General features: G+C 53.2%; 6 protein-coding genes across 6 annotated transcripts; 3 read left to right on the forward strand and 3 right to left on the reverse strand.

Moving 5' to 3' along the window:
• Positions 1 to 183: 183 nt before the first annotated feature.
• M436DRAFT_11216 (uncharacterized protein) lies at positions 184 to 3927 on the reverse strand (the record flags this gene model as incomplete). The annotated part of the gene is made up of 1 exon (XM_013568352.1): positions 184 to 3927. A coding segment is annotated over one exon (3744 nt), but the record flags the coding sequence as incomplete, so codon positions are not given.
• A 213-nt stretch (positions 3928 to 4140) lies between these two features.
• On the reverse strand, positions 4141 to 5546 carry M436DRAFT_75909 (diphthamide biosynthesis protein 1; the record flags this gene model as incomplete). The annotated part of the gene is made up of 2 exons (XM_013568547.1): positions 4141 to 5321; positions 5375 to 5546. The coding sequence occupies 2 exons, from the start codon at positions 5544 to 5546 to the stop codon at positions 4141 to 4143; spliced, it is 1353 nt and encodes a 450-aa protein (XP_013424001.1).
• A 269-nt stretch (positions 5547 to 5815) lies between these two features.
• M436DRAFT_55459 (hydroxymethylglutaryl-CoA lyase) lies at positions 5816 to 7049 on the forward strand (the record flags this gene model as incomplete). The annotated part of the gene is made up of 2 exons (XM_013568449.1): positions 5816 to 6067; positions 6120 to 7049. 2 exons carry the CDS (start codon positions 5816 to 5818, stop codon positions 7047 to 7049), a joined length of 1182 nt encoding a protein of 393 aa, XP_013423903.1.
• Positions 7050 to 9307: 2258 nt separating this feature from the next.
• On the forward strand, positions 9308 to 12183 carry M436DRAFT_75912 (TPR-like protein; the record flags this gene model as incomplete). Its single annotated transcript, XM_013568548.1, has 6 exons — positions 9308 to 9470; positions 9522 to 9725; positions 9777 to 9859; positions 9919 to 10098; positions 10151 to 10243; positions 10297 to 12183. 6 exons carry the CDS (start codon positions 9308 to 9310, stop codon positions 12181 to 12183), a joined length of 2610 nt encoding a protein of 869 aa, XP_013424002.1.
• A 952-nt stretch (positions 12184 to 13135) lies between these two features.
• On the forward strand, positions 13136 to 14692 carry M436DRAFT_55345 (MFS general substrate transporter; the record flags this gene model as incomplete). The annotated part of the gene is made up of 3 exons (XM_013568425.1): positions 13136 to 13412; positions 13463 to 13576; positions 13638 to 14692. The coding sequence occupies 3 exons, from the start codon at positions 13136 to 13138 to the stop codon at positions 14690 to 14692; spliced, it is 1446 nt and encodes a 481-aa protein (XP_013423879.1).
• A 281-nt stretch (positions 14693 to 14973) lies between these two features.
• Positions 14974 to 15438, reverse strand: M436DRAFT_55147 (uncharacterized protein; the record flags this gene model as incomplete). Its single annotated transcript, XM_013568376.1, has 1 exon — positions 14974 to 15438. A coding segment is annotated over one exon (465 nt), but the record flags the coding sequence as incomplete, so codon positions are not given.
• Positions 15439 to 17347: the final 1909 nt, after the last annotated feature.

A 17347-nucleotide genomic window follows, 5' to 3' on the forward strand; every position in this document is an offset into this window, starting at 1 on the left:
AGCTATCACTCCAGAGTTCTACAGCCCATGAGAACTACTAAAAGGGCACAAGAAGCAATGAGGAATGAGCATAGCTCAAGACTTGAAATTCTCAATTCTATGTCCTCACATCTCCTCCTCCCCTACGACGACTACAGCAGGACCGATGTCATCGAAGCTTCCATCTTTCGTTGGTCTACTGATCTTCTTTCCAGCACTCCTGCCCTCCACCCGATTAAGGAGATCGCGCTCCCATCCTCGCCAAACAGCCCAGTCTTCCTTCTTCTTCTGCGCATGCCATTTGGCAGTGTGAGCAGCAGGACGCCATGCTAGTCTGTTTTCTGGCATGCTGCTTAGAGCAACAGGCTTGGCCTCAGTGACGAGTTTGAGCAGTTCGCTGAACGCGGTCTTCCCTTCTGCATGTAGAGCCTTTTGGCGTTGGACTGGCTTTGTAGGCCGTAAGACCAATGGCGTTTCCAGCCAGTTGAGATCGAATGATGACTTGGGTGCAGATTGTTGCTGGAGGTAGCAGATGGCTGACTCGAGACTGTCGATACGGAGCTTGGCTCTATCAAGCTCCACCTTGCTTGCGCCTCCCATCTCTGTAGCCATGGTCTTTGTGGCGGTAGGATCTGGTTTGTTCTCTTCTGCTGATTTTCTCCAATCATCTCTCTCCTTGCGTAGCCTTGTAACCCGTGTTTCTGCTTCGGCCAACGACTTCTGATGGGTGGTCTTCTCGCTTTGCAAAGTTGCGATGGAGGTCTCCAGGTCTGCAAGGGCAGAGGATCGTTTGGTAGCTTCAGCCATGCGAGCTTCGAGCATCTCGACACGAACGCTTTGTTCCTCCAGCTCTTGCTCCTTGGAACGGACTAGGAGGGAGCGCTCGCGCACAATCTCTGTCAGGCGAGCGACCTCTGCTTCGGTGTCGACAGAGGTAAGCTTTGTTGCACGAAGGGTGGCGCTGCGAGTCACCCATGGCTCAGCAGGACGCTCGAATTCTTGAGTGTTCTCAAGGTTGGCTGAGATGTCGCTCAGCTCATTGAGTTGTGTGATCAGCGAGGAGAGGTAGGTCGTTAGTGTGTCGAAGGGCGTCGTCTCTGATGAGCCGCTGCCGAAGACACTGGCTGACAGACGGGTCAAGAGAAGCTCAGCTTCGCTTAAGGTGACAGACTCCTCACGGCCTTCTTCACCCAAGAGGCCTTGGATCTTCTCACCCGCACGGCGTCCGAAGACAGCGAGCTTTGCCGTTAAACTCTCCGCGGAGGTAAGAAGCTCCAAGTGAGATGGACTCAGCGCAAGCGAGCGTGATTGCAGGTCCGTGACATTGCGATGTGTTTTATTGACGACGACACGAGCACTTCTGATACTAGAGACGATGGAGTCCAGTTGCGTGAACAGATTGGACTCATCAGACTCGCTGCCTTCTGATCGGGGTACCGGAACATGGCGCTGCACCAAGGACCTGCATGAACCGAGGGCCGACGAGGTGCTGTCTAGATGGCTCTGGATCAGAGAGGCCTGCATTAGCATCTCGCTGGCAGACGCAGCAAGCGAGTCTTTGATGTGAAGAGAAGCCAGGTGGGACATGACTGCCATTGATCTCTGCAGCTCTTCGTCCACTCTACCCTCTTTCATGTCATCACGCTTGATGGCATCGATGTAGGTGTTCAGCGCTCTCTCGACAGGTTCGAGCTCGTACAGAGCACTCTCGTATCTGGCGAAATCTTCGATAGAGCAGCTGCGAATGCCGTTGATGAATCGGTCGCTCATCTCAGCGACCCATGTGAGTCTGTCGAGTACACTGTAGGCAGCGAAGATATCTTCGTCCGCAATTTTCGTGCCTTGTCCGTTCAGACGTTCCTTGACAAGACTGCTGAGTAGGCGAGACTTGAAGCCTACACGCTTGAACCGCAGCAGTGCCAAGATTGAATCGCGCTCTGCGTTGAATGCGTCGGGCAGGAAGAGATGTACGATAGCCAGGTGCTCAGCAGCTTCTTCGGCCTCCAGACGTCTCAGCTCGAGATCGATGGTCTTGATCTGAGTCTTGGTTGCAGACATTTGTAACTTCATGTTGAGATCCATCATTGCACGGCTTCTGCTCGACAGTTCTTCTGCTTCCGTCTCTGTGATCTGGCGCGAGGCTCGCATATCTTCCAGGTCAGCCTGAAGACTGGTGACCAGCTCACGGAAGCGGGAGATTGTGTACTCGCAGTCTTCGATAGCCTGAGATTGCTGTGCAGAGCGACGAGATTGTTCACCAAGGATGGTATCTTTGAAGTCAATCTCTTCTTGCATCTGCTTCTCAGCTTCGACATGGTTGATTTCGAGTTCGTCGTTGAGTTCTTTGAGGTTCTCGAGGTCCTCAATGACCAACTCCAATTCGTCAATCTTCTCCTGCATAGCCATGTTCCGTTCGGTCAACTCTTCAATCATATCTTCGGCACCCATTGCAGCGTCAAGCTGTTGGCGAATGTCGTCCAGGTCGGCCTCGGTCACGAGTAGCTTCTCCCGAGTTTCTTCGTAACCATTCTTCAAGGAATCAAAGTCTTTGACCTCGTCCTCGAGGCTAGTAATTTGAGCCTTGAGATCAGCCTCCTGCTCCCGTGTCATGTCACGCAGCCTCAACAGGGCCTCCCTAAGTCTCTCGTTTGAACGTTCTAGTTGAAGCCAGCCTTGACTAGTGCGTTCTTCGGGATTCATCTCCCTGCCTAATTCCTCGTTCTCTTCCTTTAGTATATCCAGCTCGAGGCGCAGTTCCTCATTGCTAGTTCGTAGGGAGTCGAGTTCAGTCTTGAGAGATTCGGACGTCTCCTCGGCCATCTCACGATCGAGGGTAGCCATTTCGACGACAGCGTCATGCTCAGCTTGGATGGCCTCGATGTCGATCAAGCGAGATTCCGAGTCCTTGAGTTGAGCTCGCAAGTCGTTCAGCTCGAGAGATTGGGCCTGCATTTTGGACTGCATCTTCTGGACAAGATTCGCGTATTTGTCGCGCTCCTGTTCGACAGTCTGCATCTTCTTCAGGGAATCGCGGTCTTCTTGACGTTTACGTTCCATGAGCTTCATCTTTGTCTGCAAATCCTCAACCTCGCGAGCGGTGGTCTTGTTCGGACGGAGGGAAGTATGCGAAGCAGCGGGAGAGGTAGCGGACTTGGAAGAGGGCGCGAATGATTGGGGAGCATCCTCAGTATCGTCAGCATGCTGGGTATGGTGGGCTCCGTCAGTGGGAGCAACGGGAGAGGGTTTGGGCGAAGGAGAGTCTTGAGGCTGAGGCTGTCTCGGAGCCGAGGAAACACGACGAGCAGCAGGGGGCTGTTTTGTAGCTGTAGAAGGCTGTCTAGCAGCAGAAGTGAGGCCTCTTGTGGTGGTGGAAGTGGTGCGAGCAGTCGAACGGGACGAAGCAGGTACAGCGGCTGATGGAGGATGGCGCGGTGTCTGAGCGGTGGTGGTCGAATTGGACGAGGGCACGACGGACGATCTCCTGGCGGCAGCGGACAAGGCAGAGGAAGCGTTCAAGGTGGAGGCGGTGCGCGGCTTGGGCGTGGCAGTAGAGAGGGGCCGGCGTGCAGCGGGGGCGGCGGTGGGAGGGGTTGGGTTTCTCGTAGGCTGAGCGGTCGAGGGGGTAGCGGTGCGAGCGAGCTTGGTGGGCGATTTGGTAGGAGAAGGCAGGGCAGAGGCAGCTCTGGCTGTGTCAAGAGCTGGTGCGAGGTTGATGCTCGTAGGACGAGTGGCCGGCCGACTGACGATGCGACTGACTCCGGCGGCGCGCAGGAACATGCCATAGTTGGCCTCGCAGTCAAAGTAGCGCTCGCCCTTGACCGAGCCGTCATTCTTGCCCGTGGCATCGTCCAGCTCTACACCGACCCATTCTCCTGGCGCAAACCCCGTCGCTCCCAGGAACCGCACAATCGCGTGTCGTCCATCGTTGAGTTCGATCGTCTGTCCCACGCCCAGCGCCAGACTTGCCATTGTTGGAGACGAGTGTCAAATGCTCATGTCAAGCAGCTTAGAGAGCGCAAAGCAGTCGTGAAACACATCCCTGTCCATCTTCGACGCCCGTCTGGATAACCAACACCAAAACATGCTTGCGTCACAACACAACCACAAAATACCGAGACAGTGAACAAACGTTGCTGCATCTTGTACGATTCTCTGTTGTATCTACGCGACACTCTGGACTGCCCGCGTCCTCGCTGCCACGTCCTCGGCCTTTGTTCGTCCCAGTCCATCTTTACCATAAAAGTCCATCGGATATACCTTCTTATCTCCTTCCCACCCTTCTCGCTCCCCCAACACCACCAATGCCTCGTACGGTGTCAACAACGGTCGCGGGAATGCATATCCCCAGTCGATACTCAATCTGGGACATGCCACCTGCACCCAGCATTCCACATCGTCCATCATCCCCAGCTTGCCCGGGAAGATTTCGCTGAGCAGCAGGTTCACCCACGGTATGCCCTTCTCTTGCAGCCGCTGCTCAATCATGGTCATCGTATGCGGGTTTCCTTGTCTTCCAAGCGATCCCAGAATCAGCCCCCACTTCTTTGCTTTTCCTGCCGACCTGATGGCGTCGCTTCGCAGACTCATCATCTGCTCGTGGTCATATGTTTCGTGTGTCAATCTCCTCGAATAGGGATCGTATCGGTATGCTGGTATCGTCGGGTTGTGAATCATGGCACTCTCCAGATGGAACCGTCCGTCTCCCAGATACAGAATCGAGTCAATCTTGTCCTCGTCCTTGAGCGCTGGACTTGTGCAGCCCAGAATCTCGCCTTTGCTCAGGGGCGCAATCTGTGGTATCACCACGTCGTAGCCCGCGTTCCGCAGCTGTGGAGCCGTGCCATGCAGCGTCGCATTGAACTGGATTGTGCCAACCATGGCAATCCGGGATCCCGCTTTGAAGTTGCGCTCGATGGTGGCCAGGAGATGCGAGACGTCGATTCCAATGTCGACAAAGACGTACAGCGTCTGGATTTGCGTGACGCTGACAGGGATCAAACAACTGTGAGCATAGTGCACCAGCATGTCACAGCCCAGAGCGCGCGCCGTGTAGTCGTCTATGCAGCATGCGCCATATGTCACATCTCCCATGATCAGGGTACTCGTGTCCGGGCAGAAGCGTGTGATAATGTCCGAGATGGTCGTCGCAAACAGAAGCAGTCCCTCGGGAAACTGCAAGGCGATCTTCTTTGCTCCGGCGCTGCGAACCTTGTGGATGGTCTTGTGAATCTCGAAATTGTAGTTTGAGGGAAGTAATGAAATGGCGGCGTTGATGTCTTGATCGTTCAGAATCTCGGGAGGGACTTGGTTCAAGGCTCGGGCACTCCTTCGAGGCGCGGCGACTGGAGTAAGCTGTCAGCATACTCGAGATCAGAAGTGGAAACAAGATGCGGACCCTGAATAGCACCACTGTCTTCAATGCCGCCATTTGAGTCGCCTTTGGCGGCCGCCTTTTCTGCAGCAGCCCTGCGTCCGATGAATCGCTTCTTGGGCTGTTTGGTCACAGCTATTGCCTCGCCAGCCAGCTCCGGTGTCGAAATGTCTGCTTGTTGTCGATCCTGCTCCATGTCGGGTGAAATGCAAAAGTTGACGAGCGGCCAGAAAATATCATGCATTGATTACCTTTGACGGCTACGGCATCGGCCACCGACTCCCGAGCCGCCGCGCCCGTCGGCCTTGGCTCCCGCCCTGCCGCCCCCGCTCTCTCTCTCCGCACCACCCGAGGCATCGCTCCATTCGATGAGCCTTGACAGTCGTGACTTGCTTCTGTTTCTTCAAGAGCTGCATATAGATCAACCATCGACCCAATTGAGGTTCAAACCCTACTACGTCAACCATGTCTGGAATCGTGCGTCCATCGAGGCATCAAAGATTACCTAGGGCTTTGAGCAGACGATGCTTCTCTGCTACCTCCAAGACATTTGCAGACCATGTTCGCATTGTTGAAGTAGGCCCACGGGATGGACTTCAAAACGAAAAGTCCTCAATTTCGCCAGAAACAAAAATCCATCTCGTCAGAAGACTCGCTGCTACTGGTCTCAAGACAATCGAAGCTGGCTCGTTCGTTCATCCCAAATGGACCCCTCAAGTAAATCGACATGACCTACAATGCTCTGTCAACCATAGCTGACACTCATCAGATGGCTAGTTCGGACAAGGTTCTGCAAAACATCTTGCAACAGCCTCCTCACACGAGTCAACCAATCACTTACCAATGGTTATTGCCCAACATGAAAGGTCTAGATAACTTCTTCTCCATCCAAGCTCAGAACTCGACTCAAGGAGACACTTCTTATCCAACTCCTCCGCAGTCCCCCAGGCATGATTCAGGCCCTGCCCAAAACACATCGACCCAGAACCCCAACGACATGCCTTCTGCAACTTCTGGCGCGGCTGCTATGGACTCGAAGTCCAGCCCCGAGCAACCAAAACATGAGGTCTCGATTTTCCTTTCGGCTACCGAGTCCTTCTCTCAGAAGAACACGAATTGCAGTATAGCCGAATCTCTCGAGAGATTCCAGCCTTTGATCACTTCTGCTAGAGATAAAGGTTTCGGTGTACGCGCTTACATCTCCGTTGCTCTTGGTTGTCCCTTTGAAGGACCTGATGTCGATCCACACAAGGTTGCAGAACTAGCTGCTAGCCTTCTCGAGATGGGAGCGGATGAGATCTCGGTAGCAGATACTACGGGGATGGGTACAGCACCTCGCACAAGAGAGCTGTTGCGCACTCTTACCGCCGCTGGCATTCGGAATGACGACCTGGCTCTGCATTTCCATGACACTTTCGGGCAGGCGATGGTCAACACTCTTGTCGGATTGGAGCATGGTGTTCGAACCTTTGACTCTGCTGTCGGCGGTTTGGGTGGCTGCCCATACTCTCCTGGTGCCACCGGAAATGTCGCGACCGAAGACTTGGTGTATTCTCTTGAGAGCCTCGGAGTCAATACTGGTATTGACTTGTCTGAGATTAGCAAAATCGGGGACTGGATCACCGGTGAGATTGGCAAGCCCAATGAAAGTCGCGCAGGAAAAGCGACTCTTGCTAAATTGAGACGAGCTACAGAATGAAGAGATGCAAAGCCTGCTTGGGTCCTCCAACTGATCTGGGTCTGAGCAAACCAAAGACCTCGAGGCAGCAAACCTTCAATCAGCGAGACACAGATCGTTGTGGTCACCAGTGCCGCCGTAGATACACATAGTTGATAGTCATCGAGTTGCATCCTTGCCTTGTGTGTCGAACGAATCATCAAGCCTCAAGCATATTGATTTGTCCCAATGTGAAACATGTTCGTGCAGAACGCCCGGAATGCCGGGCCTGCATGAATCCGCATGCAGGCAGCATGCAGACACTGCAACGTGAGGTATGGGGACACCAAAAGCCGTCAGCAGGTCCATACATATGGTACTGCACGGAGTGACCAAACATGTGTCGCTTCCCGAAAAGACGAGCTAAGTACACAATAGTAAAGCAATCAGTCCAACAAGTTATTAATCATACATGCGAAGTCTTGCAATGGAAGTACCTTGGCGCTGTCAGGTTGCGATCGTTGAAGCTGATAATAAGATCATCGATGCATACAGGCCAAGCAAGCGCTGTGGAGCTCGACATCGAAACGTACACAGTACATACGCCATGTCAGGAACAAGCTTTTCTAACAACATCGCACAGTGGAGCCGTGATGACCCGTTTAGTATCGAGTACAACATCAGCTGAACGTGACCCGTGTCCTGTGTGCTGTATCGAGTGAGCTTGAATTGTCCCAGACATATGACCGCCGATCACACTGTGTGACGAGACCTTGGAGCTGCTCGGGAGGTGTCAGGCGGTGGAGAAATCTTGTCAAAGCCACACACACAAAAACAAGACAGGTACGCCATCGAGCCGCTGGCGAGTCGGATCCACACTGCTCAACCCAAAAGCTTCCTATGGCACGTGGCCCTGACCTAGCCGCTTTCTGCTCTGAGCAAAGGTTAACCACAGCGAAGACCCGCAAGACATTCGAATCCGTTCGCGGCTCGCCGTGGCGCACCTGATGGTTCGTAGATTTCGTTGCATCTGGTCCGGTACGCCTCTAATCAAACCCGTCTTTGATCTACCGCTACCTAAAGAAGCAGCGAGCCGACCGTTTTTCATCCACTTTACTCCTGTGTACGAGATGGTTAACTATAGTTGGCATGGTCTGTACACGTCCGTATGACTGGGCGGGGAGATATGCAGCGAACCGCCAGTTGAGACCAAGATAGCCGAAAGTATTATCGACAGGCTTGACGGATTGACGCATTAGTTTGATGCACGGCGGGCCGGGTTGCTTGCGCGGTGTGCATGCTGTATCGCGACTCGCGAGTGCGCTCCAACACAGCGATGATGTAGATCCGAAGGATTCGGGGTGGCTGGTACGGAGAAATCAAGAGATTATCGAGTGGTCGATGGGTGTAAAGGCGTTTTGGGCGCCAACATGGCGCTCCGCCCAGTTCAACAGACGTGCATGCATCGTCACTCATCTCTCCTGAGTCTGGTCTTTGTGGTTTCCCCACGACGCCAGTCCAACTCCCGTGAAAGCTTGAGCATTTTGCGACTGGCATGGATGGTATGAAAGTCAGATCACAACACATCCCACAACTGGTGCTTGCTGATGCCGAGAGTTGTCGAAGCAAGGGGATCTCCTGTGCTGGAGCGTGCCCGAAGACGATCGTAGTCAAACATGCAGAAGGCCAGCCCGGAGAAGCGTATGGTGGAATGCTCATGGGGAGTTTCCGGCAGAAGTCAACGGATGCCAACCAGATGCAGGTGGCTTCGATAAGTCGCTTCGTCCAATGCTTGGCCCGGACAGCCCCCATCATTTGCATCCTCCACACGCACGCAGGTGTTAGCGTCCCGCGACAGGGGCTGATCTATGGCTCCACCATGGCTCAATCAAAAACAGTTACTGTACGCCAAGGCACATGTAGGTGTGCGGCGCCCTTCAGGAAATCTGGGTTAGGGTTCTGTCAGAAGCGTCGTCCATCCGACTGCTGCCATTTCCCCTCTCGATTTTCTTCTCTTCCCTCTTCTCACTCGTCGCCTGTTCCGTCGCGTGTATCCCGCATACACCTTTCGAGACCCGACGGCTCCCACGCATCATTCCTTAGGTCCATCAAGGACTCATTTTCCATACCATCCCCCACCTTTGTTTCCGTCCGCTTGGCATACTGTCTGTCTGCGCGCGTCTCGCGTAACTGTAAGTAAGCTTGCCTTCTTCTCGCGCCAACACCCCAACACTACGCGCCTGGGTCTTGCCGGACAATTCATGTTAACAGAGCGCAGCGCTCTTTCCTAGTCCTTCATGATGGCTTCTCAGACATCTCCGACAGCGGCGATGCATCCTCATCATGTTGTCCAGCAGGGTCGAGGCCAACCCAATGGCCATGTTGCCCTGCAGCCGCCTCATCAACCAAAGCCAGCGTCGCATTTCCTCCAGCAGGCAAACGAGGGTATCTGGTTGCAGCTTGGTACGTCCTGCGTGTCCTGGATGCATGAATGCGTTCGCTAACACGTCGTAGGAAGTGTCTCGGAAATGATGGGCGAGTACGATAGCGCGACCCAGGCGTATGAACGCGCTCTTAGCTTCAACAACCACTCGGTTCAGGCTATGCTTGCTATCTCATGCATCCTTAGGTCCAAGGATCAATTCCCTGCTGCCGTCGAGTATCTTAAGCAGATTCTACGTATCGAGGTTGCGAACGGGGAGGTCTGGAGCGCTCTAGGTTCGTGACCGGATGCTGGTGACTCCTTGCACTCAAGCTGACTATCTTCAGGCCACTGCTATCTCATGATGGACGACCTCCAACAAGCATACTCGGCATACCAGCAAGCTCTGTACCACTTGCCTGATCCCAAGGTTTGTCCGCTCCTCATTACTCAACGTCGTCGCTCTCACCAGTATTAAATACCCGGCAGGAACCCAAGCTCTGGTATGGTATCGGTATCCTCTACGATCGCTACGGCTCGCTCGAGCACGCCGAAGAAGCCTTTTCCCAAGTCATGCGCATGGACCCGCGTTTCGAGAAAGCCAACGAGATCTACTTCCGCCTCGGTATAATATACAAGCAACAACAAAAGTTCCAGCAAAGTTTGGAGGTATAATGACGCTTTGCCCGCCGTAGTTGGCGATTGACTGACCGTGTTCCAGTGCTTCAAATACATTGTCACCGACCCTCCCCGTCCGCTTAGCGAAGAGGACATCTGGTTCCAGATCGGCCATGTGTACGAGCAGCAAAAAGAGGTAAAGCCAGCTATCAACAAATCCTATCACATCATCACTGACTCGATACTCAGTATGACTCGGCCAAGAGCGCCTACATGCGCGTGCTTGACCGCGATCCCAACCACGCCAAGGTCCTGCAACAGCTCGGATGGCTGCACCACCAGCAAAGCACCAGCTTCAGCAGCCAAGAGCAGGCAATTGAATACCTCGAAAAGTCGGTCAACTCGGACCAGACTGATGCACAAAGCTGGTACCTCCTCGGCCGCTGCTACATGTCTCAGCAGAAGTATCCCAAGGCATATGAAGCCTATCAGCAAGCCGTCTACCGGGATGGTCGCAATCCTACATTCTGGTGCTCCATCGGTGTCTTGTACTATCAAATCAACCAATACCGCGATGCACTAGATGCTTACTCAAGAGCCATCCGCCTCAACCCCAACATCTCAGAGGTGTGGTACGATCTCGGTACCCTGTATGAGTCTTGCAACAACCAGACCAACGACGCTCTCGATGCCTACTCCAGAGCTGCCGAGCTTGACCCGACCAACGTGCACATCAAAGCTCGTCTCGCGCTGCTCAAGGGTCAGCCTACCAACGGTCTGCCCAACCAAGCAGGCGCACCCCTCCCTCAGGATGTGCCTCCTCAGGCATACCAGCCCGGTGCTCTGGGTGCTGGACCGCCTGCTCCTCAGTGGGGGGCTCCTCTCCCGGGCCAAGCTCAAGCTGCTCAGCAACCTCCCCCAGGCGCCAACTGGTCGCGTGACAACCGTCTCGCCGACCTCCAAAATCCCCAGAACCCTGGTGCTCAGCCTCAGCAGATGTTGAACCCGTACGATTCGAGGGACCGCCTTGCTCAGCACGTGCCTCCTCGCCAGCCTACCCCTCCCAAGCAAGAGCCCAGACAATACCAGGACCAACCTCAACGTCCACCTCCACCGGCTCACAGAGGCCTCTCGCCCTCCCCTAAGGTGCTTTACAACGCCCCGGGACCTGGCGCCTACCCTTCAGCACCCCAAGCTCAGACTCCTTCTCAGCTTCCTCAGCCTCTCCCTCAGCAGCAGGGACCTGCTCCCCCAAACCGTATCGCCAACCCCAACTACGGTCCCCAATCGTCTAGTGTACCTCCACCAGCGGCGAGCATGGGTGCTCCTCCACCTGCTCAAGGTCAGGCTCCTGGTTACCCCAACAGGATGGCTAGCCCTCCTGAGATCCGTCCTATCATTGAGAGTCAAAACACCTCTCCCAACGGTAAGTTCGGTCGTCAGCCGTTCGAGCACCATCCTACATCCGGTACGCCTAGCATTGCTGGAGGTGCCCCTCCGCCTAGCGCAGCTCTACAGGCTGCTGAAGCGGCCGCCAGAGAGCGCGAAGACCGTCCTTCGACTGCTCCTCCAAAGAGACATAGAGAGTGGGAAGACGACGCTTCTAGCATGAGCTCCCAGAAGAAGCCCGCCAACGAAGAGAGCCGCTCGCGTCTGGATGACCCTAGCAGTAGACGTGCATCACCACCAGATCGCATGGACCGTATCCCGAAGTCGCCCTACAGGAGTCCATCAGAGGTGCGACGCGCAGATGACCAGCGACGCGCTACTGAAAACTACCACCCTTCAGAAGCTGCTCACCACCCACCGGCTCTCGGCCCACCTCAGGTTAATCCTCAACCATCACCTCGCATCCCTACAACAGAGGAGCGTAGGGAACAGCCTACACCAGCACCCCCGACTCAACAGCTCCCTCCTCCTCAGCCTCAACCCCAACCTCCCACCCAGGCCCCGACACCTGTTCAGTCTCAGGCCCCGCCGCAGCCTCAACCTCAACAACCACACTTGGAGCCCGCGGCTCGCAAGATGGACATGGATGAGGATTACGATGACAGTGGTGACGAGGAGAAGAGACCGATCAAGGCCCAAAGCGCAAGGAACAGCCCGAAGCCTAGCAACGGTGCTGGTCACGATTGATGAGATACGTGCGACAGCGGGTCGTCTGTTGGCACTGTAAAGACATTGGACTTCAAAGGTTTAAACTTCTATGTAAAAAGTATTCTTCAATATTCATATGTTCAAATTCATTTGTTGATGCGTTGATTTGTGTGTTTACTACACTTGCATGAACGATCTCGACGGAGTTTTAGCAAAGCATTTCGGAATCAAGAGTCTGATGGCTTCGCAGTCTTCTTGGTGACTCAATTGCGGAGTCCAAACTCCACTTGCCAACTCAACTTCAACTTTCTCCTTTCCGACCGACCATCTTTAGCACTTTCCAGTAATGCCATGCAACGTTTGCACATCGATCCGCTTGACAAGAGACAATGGAGGTTGCGATGTCTGTCGATTCGCCCAAAGTCTCGTTATCATACGGCGCATGCTGCGAGTCTGCGACCAGATTCGACGATTCTGTCAACAACGCATGCCTGCATGGTCGATGGCGACATCCATAAATGCTGCCTAGGTATGCTATGAGAGGAGAAAAAGAAAATGATGATCCTTACAGGATCAAGGCAGCTGAATAAGGTCGACCAATGGCGATTCATGAATTGCGGATGCCTGGTCGTATCACAGGCCCCTGGAATCGGCGTTATCTCAAACGACCTCCGGCGGATACAGCCCGGCGCGGCATCTGCCCAAGAAGGTAGGTGGATAAATACTACACTAAGAGTCTACATCTCTCTGGGTCTATCTCTTTGCAATTCGCACCTATCCGAGTGCTTTGCTAACAGTATCGTTGCCATTGCTCCGTGCGCACACTATGGCGACTGGATCCTTGAAAGAAAACATTGACGTGGTAGAAGTCGAACAGCCATGTCAAGAACCCAGCAAACTCCCAGATGTCTACGAAACGGAAACTACGCCTCTACTGGGACGAGATGCTGAATCCCATGATGGGGCGGTCAAAAAGGACGGCTCAGGCCGAATGAGCTCTCGGACCATCTTGATCATCATGGGAATATTGATATTGGTCGTCCAGGCCGGCGACCAATTCGCGGAAGCACCATTGACCAGAATCTACGAGTCAATCTACTGCTACCAATACTGGGAGCAAGAAGATCCAACTAAGATTCTGATGTCTCGATCAGCTGTGGGACCGGGTGCACTTGGTGGTGTTGAAGAACGGTGGTGTAAGGTAGCTGAAGTGCAAGGCAAGCTTGCCATGCTGAAGGGCACTCAACAGTTTCTAGATTGCATACCTAGTATGTGAGCTCATTAGCGCTACGATGTACCCACTACTGACTAGATCCAGGTCTTCTCCTATCTATACCAGTCGGTATTCTAGCGGACCGCTGGGGTCGGAAGCCAATATTGGTGGCCGGTCTTTGCGCTTTCCCCCTTAGACTAGGATGGCAGATGATTATTTGTAGGTTATTCGAACAGCAACCGATAGTTCTTCCTCGTACGCTTTGCTAATTCTGATTCAGCTTGGTTCTGGCAGAGCTTCAGTTTACGGGTCACATGGTTCTCAGCATTACATGCTCTAATATTTGGAGGCTCGCCAGTTCTGTCAGCTCTGTTTTTTGTCATCATCTCAGACATCACCGATCAGGAAACAAGATCTGCCATCCTCTTGCGTATCTTCGCCGCGAATATGAGCGGTAATCTTCTGTGTCCGCCTATCTCGGCTTGGATCATGACACGCAATCCCTGGGGAGCGCTTTTCCTAGGGCTAGCATGCAATTGCATAGGAGTTCCTCTGTCGCTCTTGATTCCGGAGACCCTTGGATACCAACAACATATGAAAGCTGAGCATAAACATAGTGACGAGGAAGAGGCACCATCCTTGTCGAAGAAACAAGCCATGGGCTTCCTGGACCAATGCTACAAGCCTCTGAGCGAGTCTATGGGATATTTCTCGCAAGACGGACGAGTCGTCATCTTGATCCTCCTTTTTGTACCAATCATGTTATCATGGAGCACCATTCCGCTGTTGTTGCAGTACGCCAGCTCACGATACGGCTTGAGCTTCGCTACCGTAACTATCCTGCTGACCGTCAGAGTTGGAGTCACCATTGCCATGTTCCTGAGCGTTCAATCGTTCGTCTTCCGTCTCCTCGCAAATGCCGGTCTGAGTGGACAGAAACGGGACCTCTTCCTTGCCCGGAGCAGTGTTAGTCTGCTCATCGTTGGCTGGATCGCCATTGGCTTGTCTCCCACCCCCATTTTCTTCACTGCATCCTTGATGATTGCAAGCTTAGGACAAGGTTTTCCGGTATATCTTCGCTCCTTTTTGACAGGTCTGGTCGAGCCCAACAAGGTTGCAGAGCTTTACACTATCATCGGTGTTGTTGACACATTGGGCCTGATGGTTGGTGGACCTCTGCTCGCTTGGCTGTTTGAGAGAGGTATGCAGATTGGAGGAGCCTTCGTGGGGATGCCGTTCGTTGCATTGGCCTTGGTCTACGCTGTTGTGGTGGCATTCCTGCTGAGAATTGGTTACCACCCGCGTGAGACCGTGGTCGAAGAAGGTTCCGACTGATTCGTATACGATGGACGACGACTTTTCATGCTCCCACTTACCGCAATTTGTTGTGCAGCCTACACCCTCCTACCCGGTTGCTTACGGTCTTCAAATCCTCACTCTCTTCATGAGTGACGCCTTCACTGTCCAAAGACACAACGGTGTGCGACCCAAAGATATATTCAATGAGAGTACACACCATATTGCATCTCGATGGACACTATCCAGTCTCTCAAAGCCATTGTGCCTCTTTATAGTGATCTACGTGACATGGCTTTGTACACAGAGAGGACAACTGATCACAATTCTGTTACACACCTCGTGCAGGTTGACTCTGCCTTTGCCTTGTTCGACAGACCAGCGTGCAGAATTCTGGCATCTATTTGCAATGCACGGATTGTTGCCATGATCCAGTATGCATTGGCGGGAGTGGCCTCGCCGATGATGAGCTTCTGGTGTTGCTTGTACTTCTCTGGGTCGAGGGTATCGATGATTCGAGCTGCCAGGATTTCTCGGCAGATTGAAGACATAGTGGGCGATCCTTTGGCAAGGAATTGTGCGACCTCTAAAGCAGTGCGAGGCTTCACCTCACCTGCTCCCCGAGTCATCTCGACGAGAAATTCGGCCTCCTTCCCGGCCTCTCGCCATTTCTGGAGAGTGGCAACATGAGTGTTGCCATTGGATGACTCCATGGTGGCATCAAGGCGGGCCATCTTGGTGCTGAAGTTAGCCAAGGCGAGGCTACGAAGGGGACCCATGGGTAGAGCAAAGGGAGCAGGCTTGGTGACAGGCGCAGACTGTCTCGGATGCGGAGGGTCGGTCTTTCGCCTCCAAAGGATCTATCCCCTCTCTCACGGGCAACAAGTTGTGAATAAGCATATTATCAGAATGCACAGGAGTCTAAGAAACGCCAGTATTTCCAAAGAAATGCCTAGAGATGAACTCTCTCTTTGGATACTGTTCGATCTTATAATCCCCCTTGCATTGATATAGCTTCCTAACAAGCGTCCTCAGCTTGCGAGTTATGCTGACAACCCTGCACCGAAGTGATGCTTATCTACCAGGTAATCGACAACCCAACGCTTACGCCGGCGAGACGAGTCGACCTACAGGCATGAGCATTCGAGCAGGCGAACATCTGAGCAAGTCTTACTGACGTAAAGATTCAAGCAAGTCGATCTACCAGGTAATCGACAACCCAAAGGCTCCAACGCGCGTATCTCTCGGCTCTCGGAGCTCGGCTTGCTGCCATCCTACGGCAAACTCGAGTTTGTCCAAAAAACTGTGCCTACAAACCACACCAACGTCTTGTGCGAGGGATCCCGAGCTGGCTTACCGGAGCTGGACCTGGAAGAGCAGAAGGCTGAGTCCAACACACGCCGAGGAGAAGGCAGGCGAGAGTCTTACGTCTGCGCTAATTGCGGGTGCGGCGAGTCATCAGAATGGTTCCTGGCACGACAGACCGAAGACGTCGGATTCAGATACCGTTGCAGTGCACACTACCATTCGTACAACCCCGCCACCAGGACACTGCGAGAATCGCGAATGCCATAACGACGGAAATTCGCTATAGCGTTTGACTTTCGTTCATCAATTCTATTCCTGCAACGCCTGCTGAGGCTACGCATGAGACAATGACAACGAACTCCGAGTACCACAGCGTCGTAAGCGTACAAGCGCAAAAGCAGGACAGGCTCGTGCCAATGATGAGTGTCAAGACACAACAGCAGGCAGATGGGTGTAGGCAGAATCTTAAAGTGCACATGTGTGCAACCCCTGCTCAAGGTTCTACAAGAAACATGGACGTTGGCCTGACAGGATTAAGGATCCAGCGACGTGTGCAAGGTATTCGCCAGGGCATTGGACCACACAAACTTGTTCGTGTGCAGAATACTCTTGCAGTATGACCAGGAGGAATCAGCTCTTCGTGCCGCTGGGACCCATAGACTCAAGAATGAAATGAAGAGGGCGTGCATACACACCACTGGAAGGTTTGCCCAAGAGACGTTGAAGGCTCAAGGGACAGGTTCTGTATACGGACTTCAGTTTGAGCTTCTCTCAAGAGCGAATTGTGAAGGTATGCGCTATCAAGATGCACAGTGATGTTGCAGACACAAGTGCGGCCGCTGAGATACCGCGAGATGTTGGCTCTCCTTGGTCACGACTCGCACTCAGAAAGTATCGTGCATTTCTAAAATTACACCAACCATGCTTGCCTTTCGGACACATGAGTTTCAACGTCTCCATGAGAAAGTGAAGCTTTACTGTCGATTGGCTAGTGGTCATCACACTTATTCTGAAATCTCTTGTACGATCATACATAAGTCGAATGATGAGCGTCGAAGTTCATCATGTTACTTGTGAGACCCTGGCCTCCGTCAACTTCACTCCTTATCACTTTATCTGCCTCGCGCTAAATGCACAAGACACACAGACATGCCACTGTAAGGTATCCTGATAGCTGGATAATAATTGTGGTCGACGATATCCATGATAGCGTGCACTAAAGCTGTGTGTCGGAGTGAACATAAAGTCCTCCAATCCGTCTACAATGACCCGCATTATTTGCCCCTGAACATTATCATTTATGACTCGAGAAGTCGGTGAATTTAATGAACGAGAGCAAGGAAGGAAGGACAGTCCTATTACTGACTACAGAGCTACACAGAAGTT

The sequence above is a fragment of the Aureobasidium namibiae genome (assembly GCF_000721765.1).
Source record: "Aureobasidium namibiae CBS 147.97 unplaced genomic scaffold scaffold_19, whole genome shotgun sequence".
NCBI classification, from domain to species: Eukaryota; Fungi; Ascomycota; class Dothideomycetes; order Dothideales; family Saccotheciaceae; genus Aureobasidium; species Aureobasidium namibiae.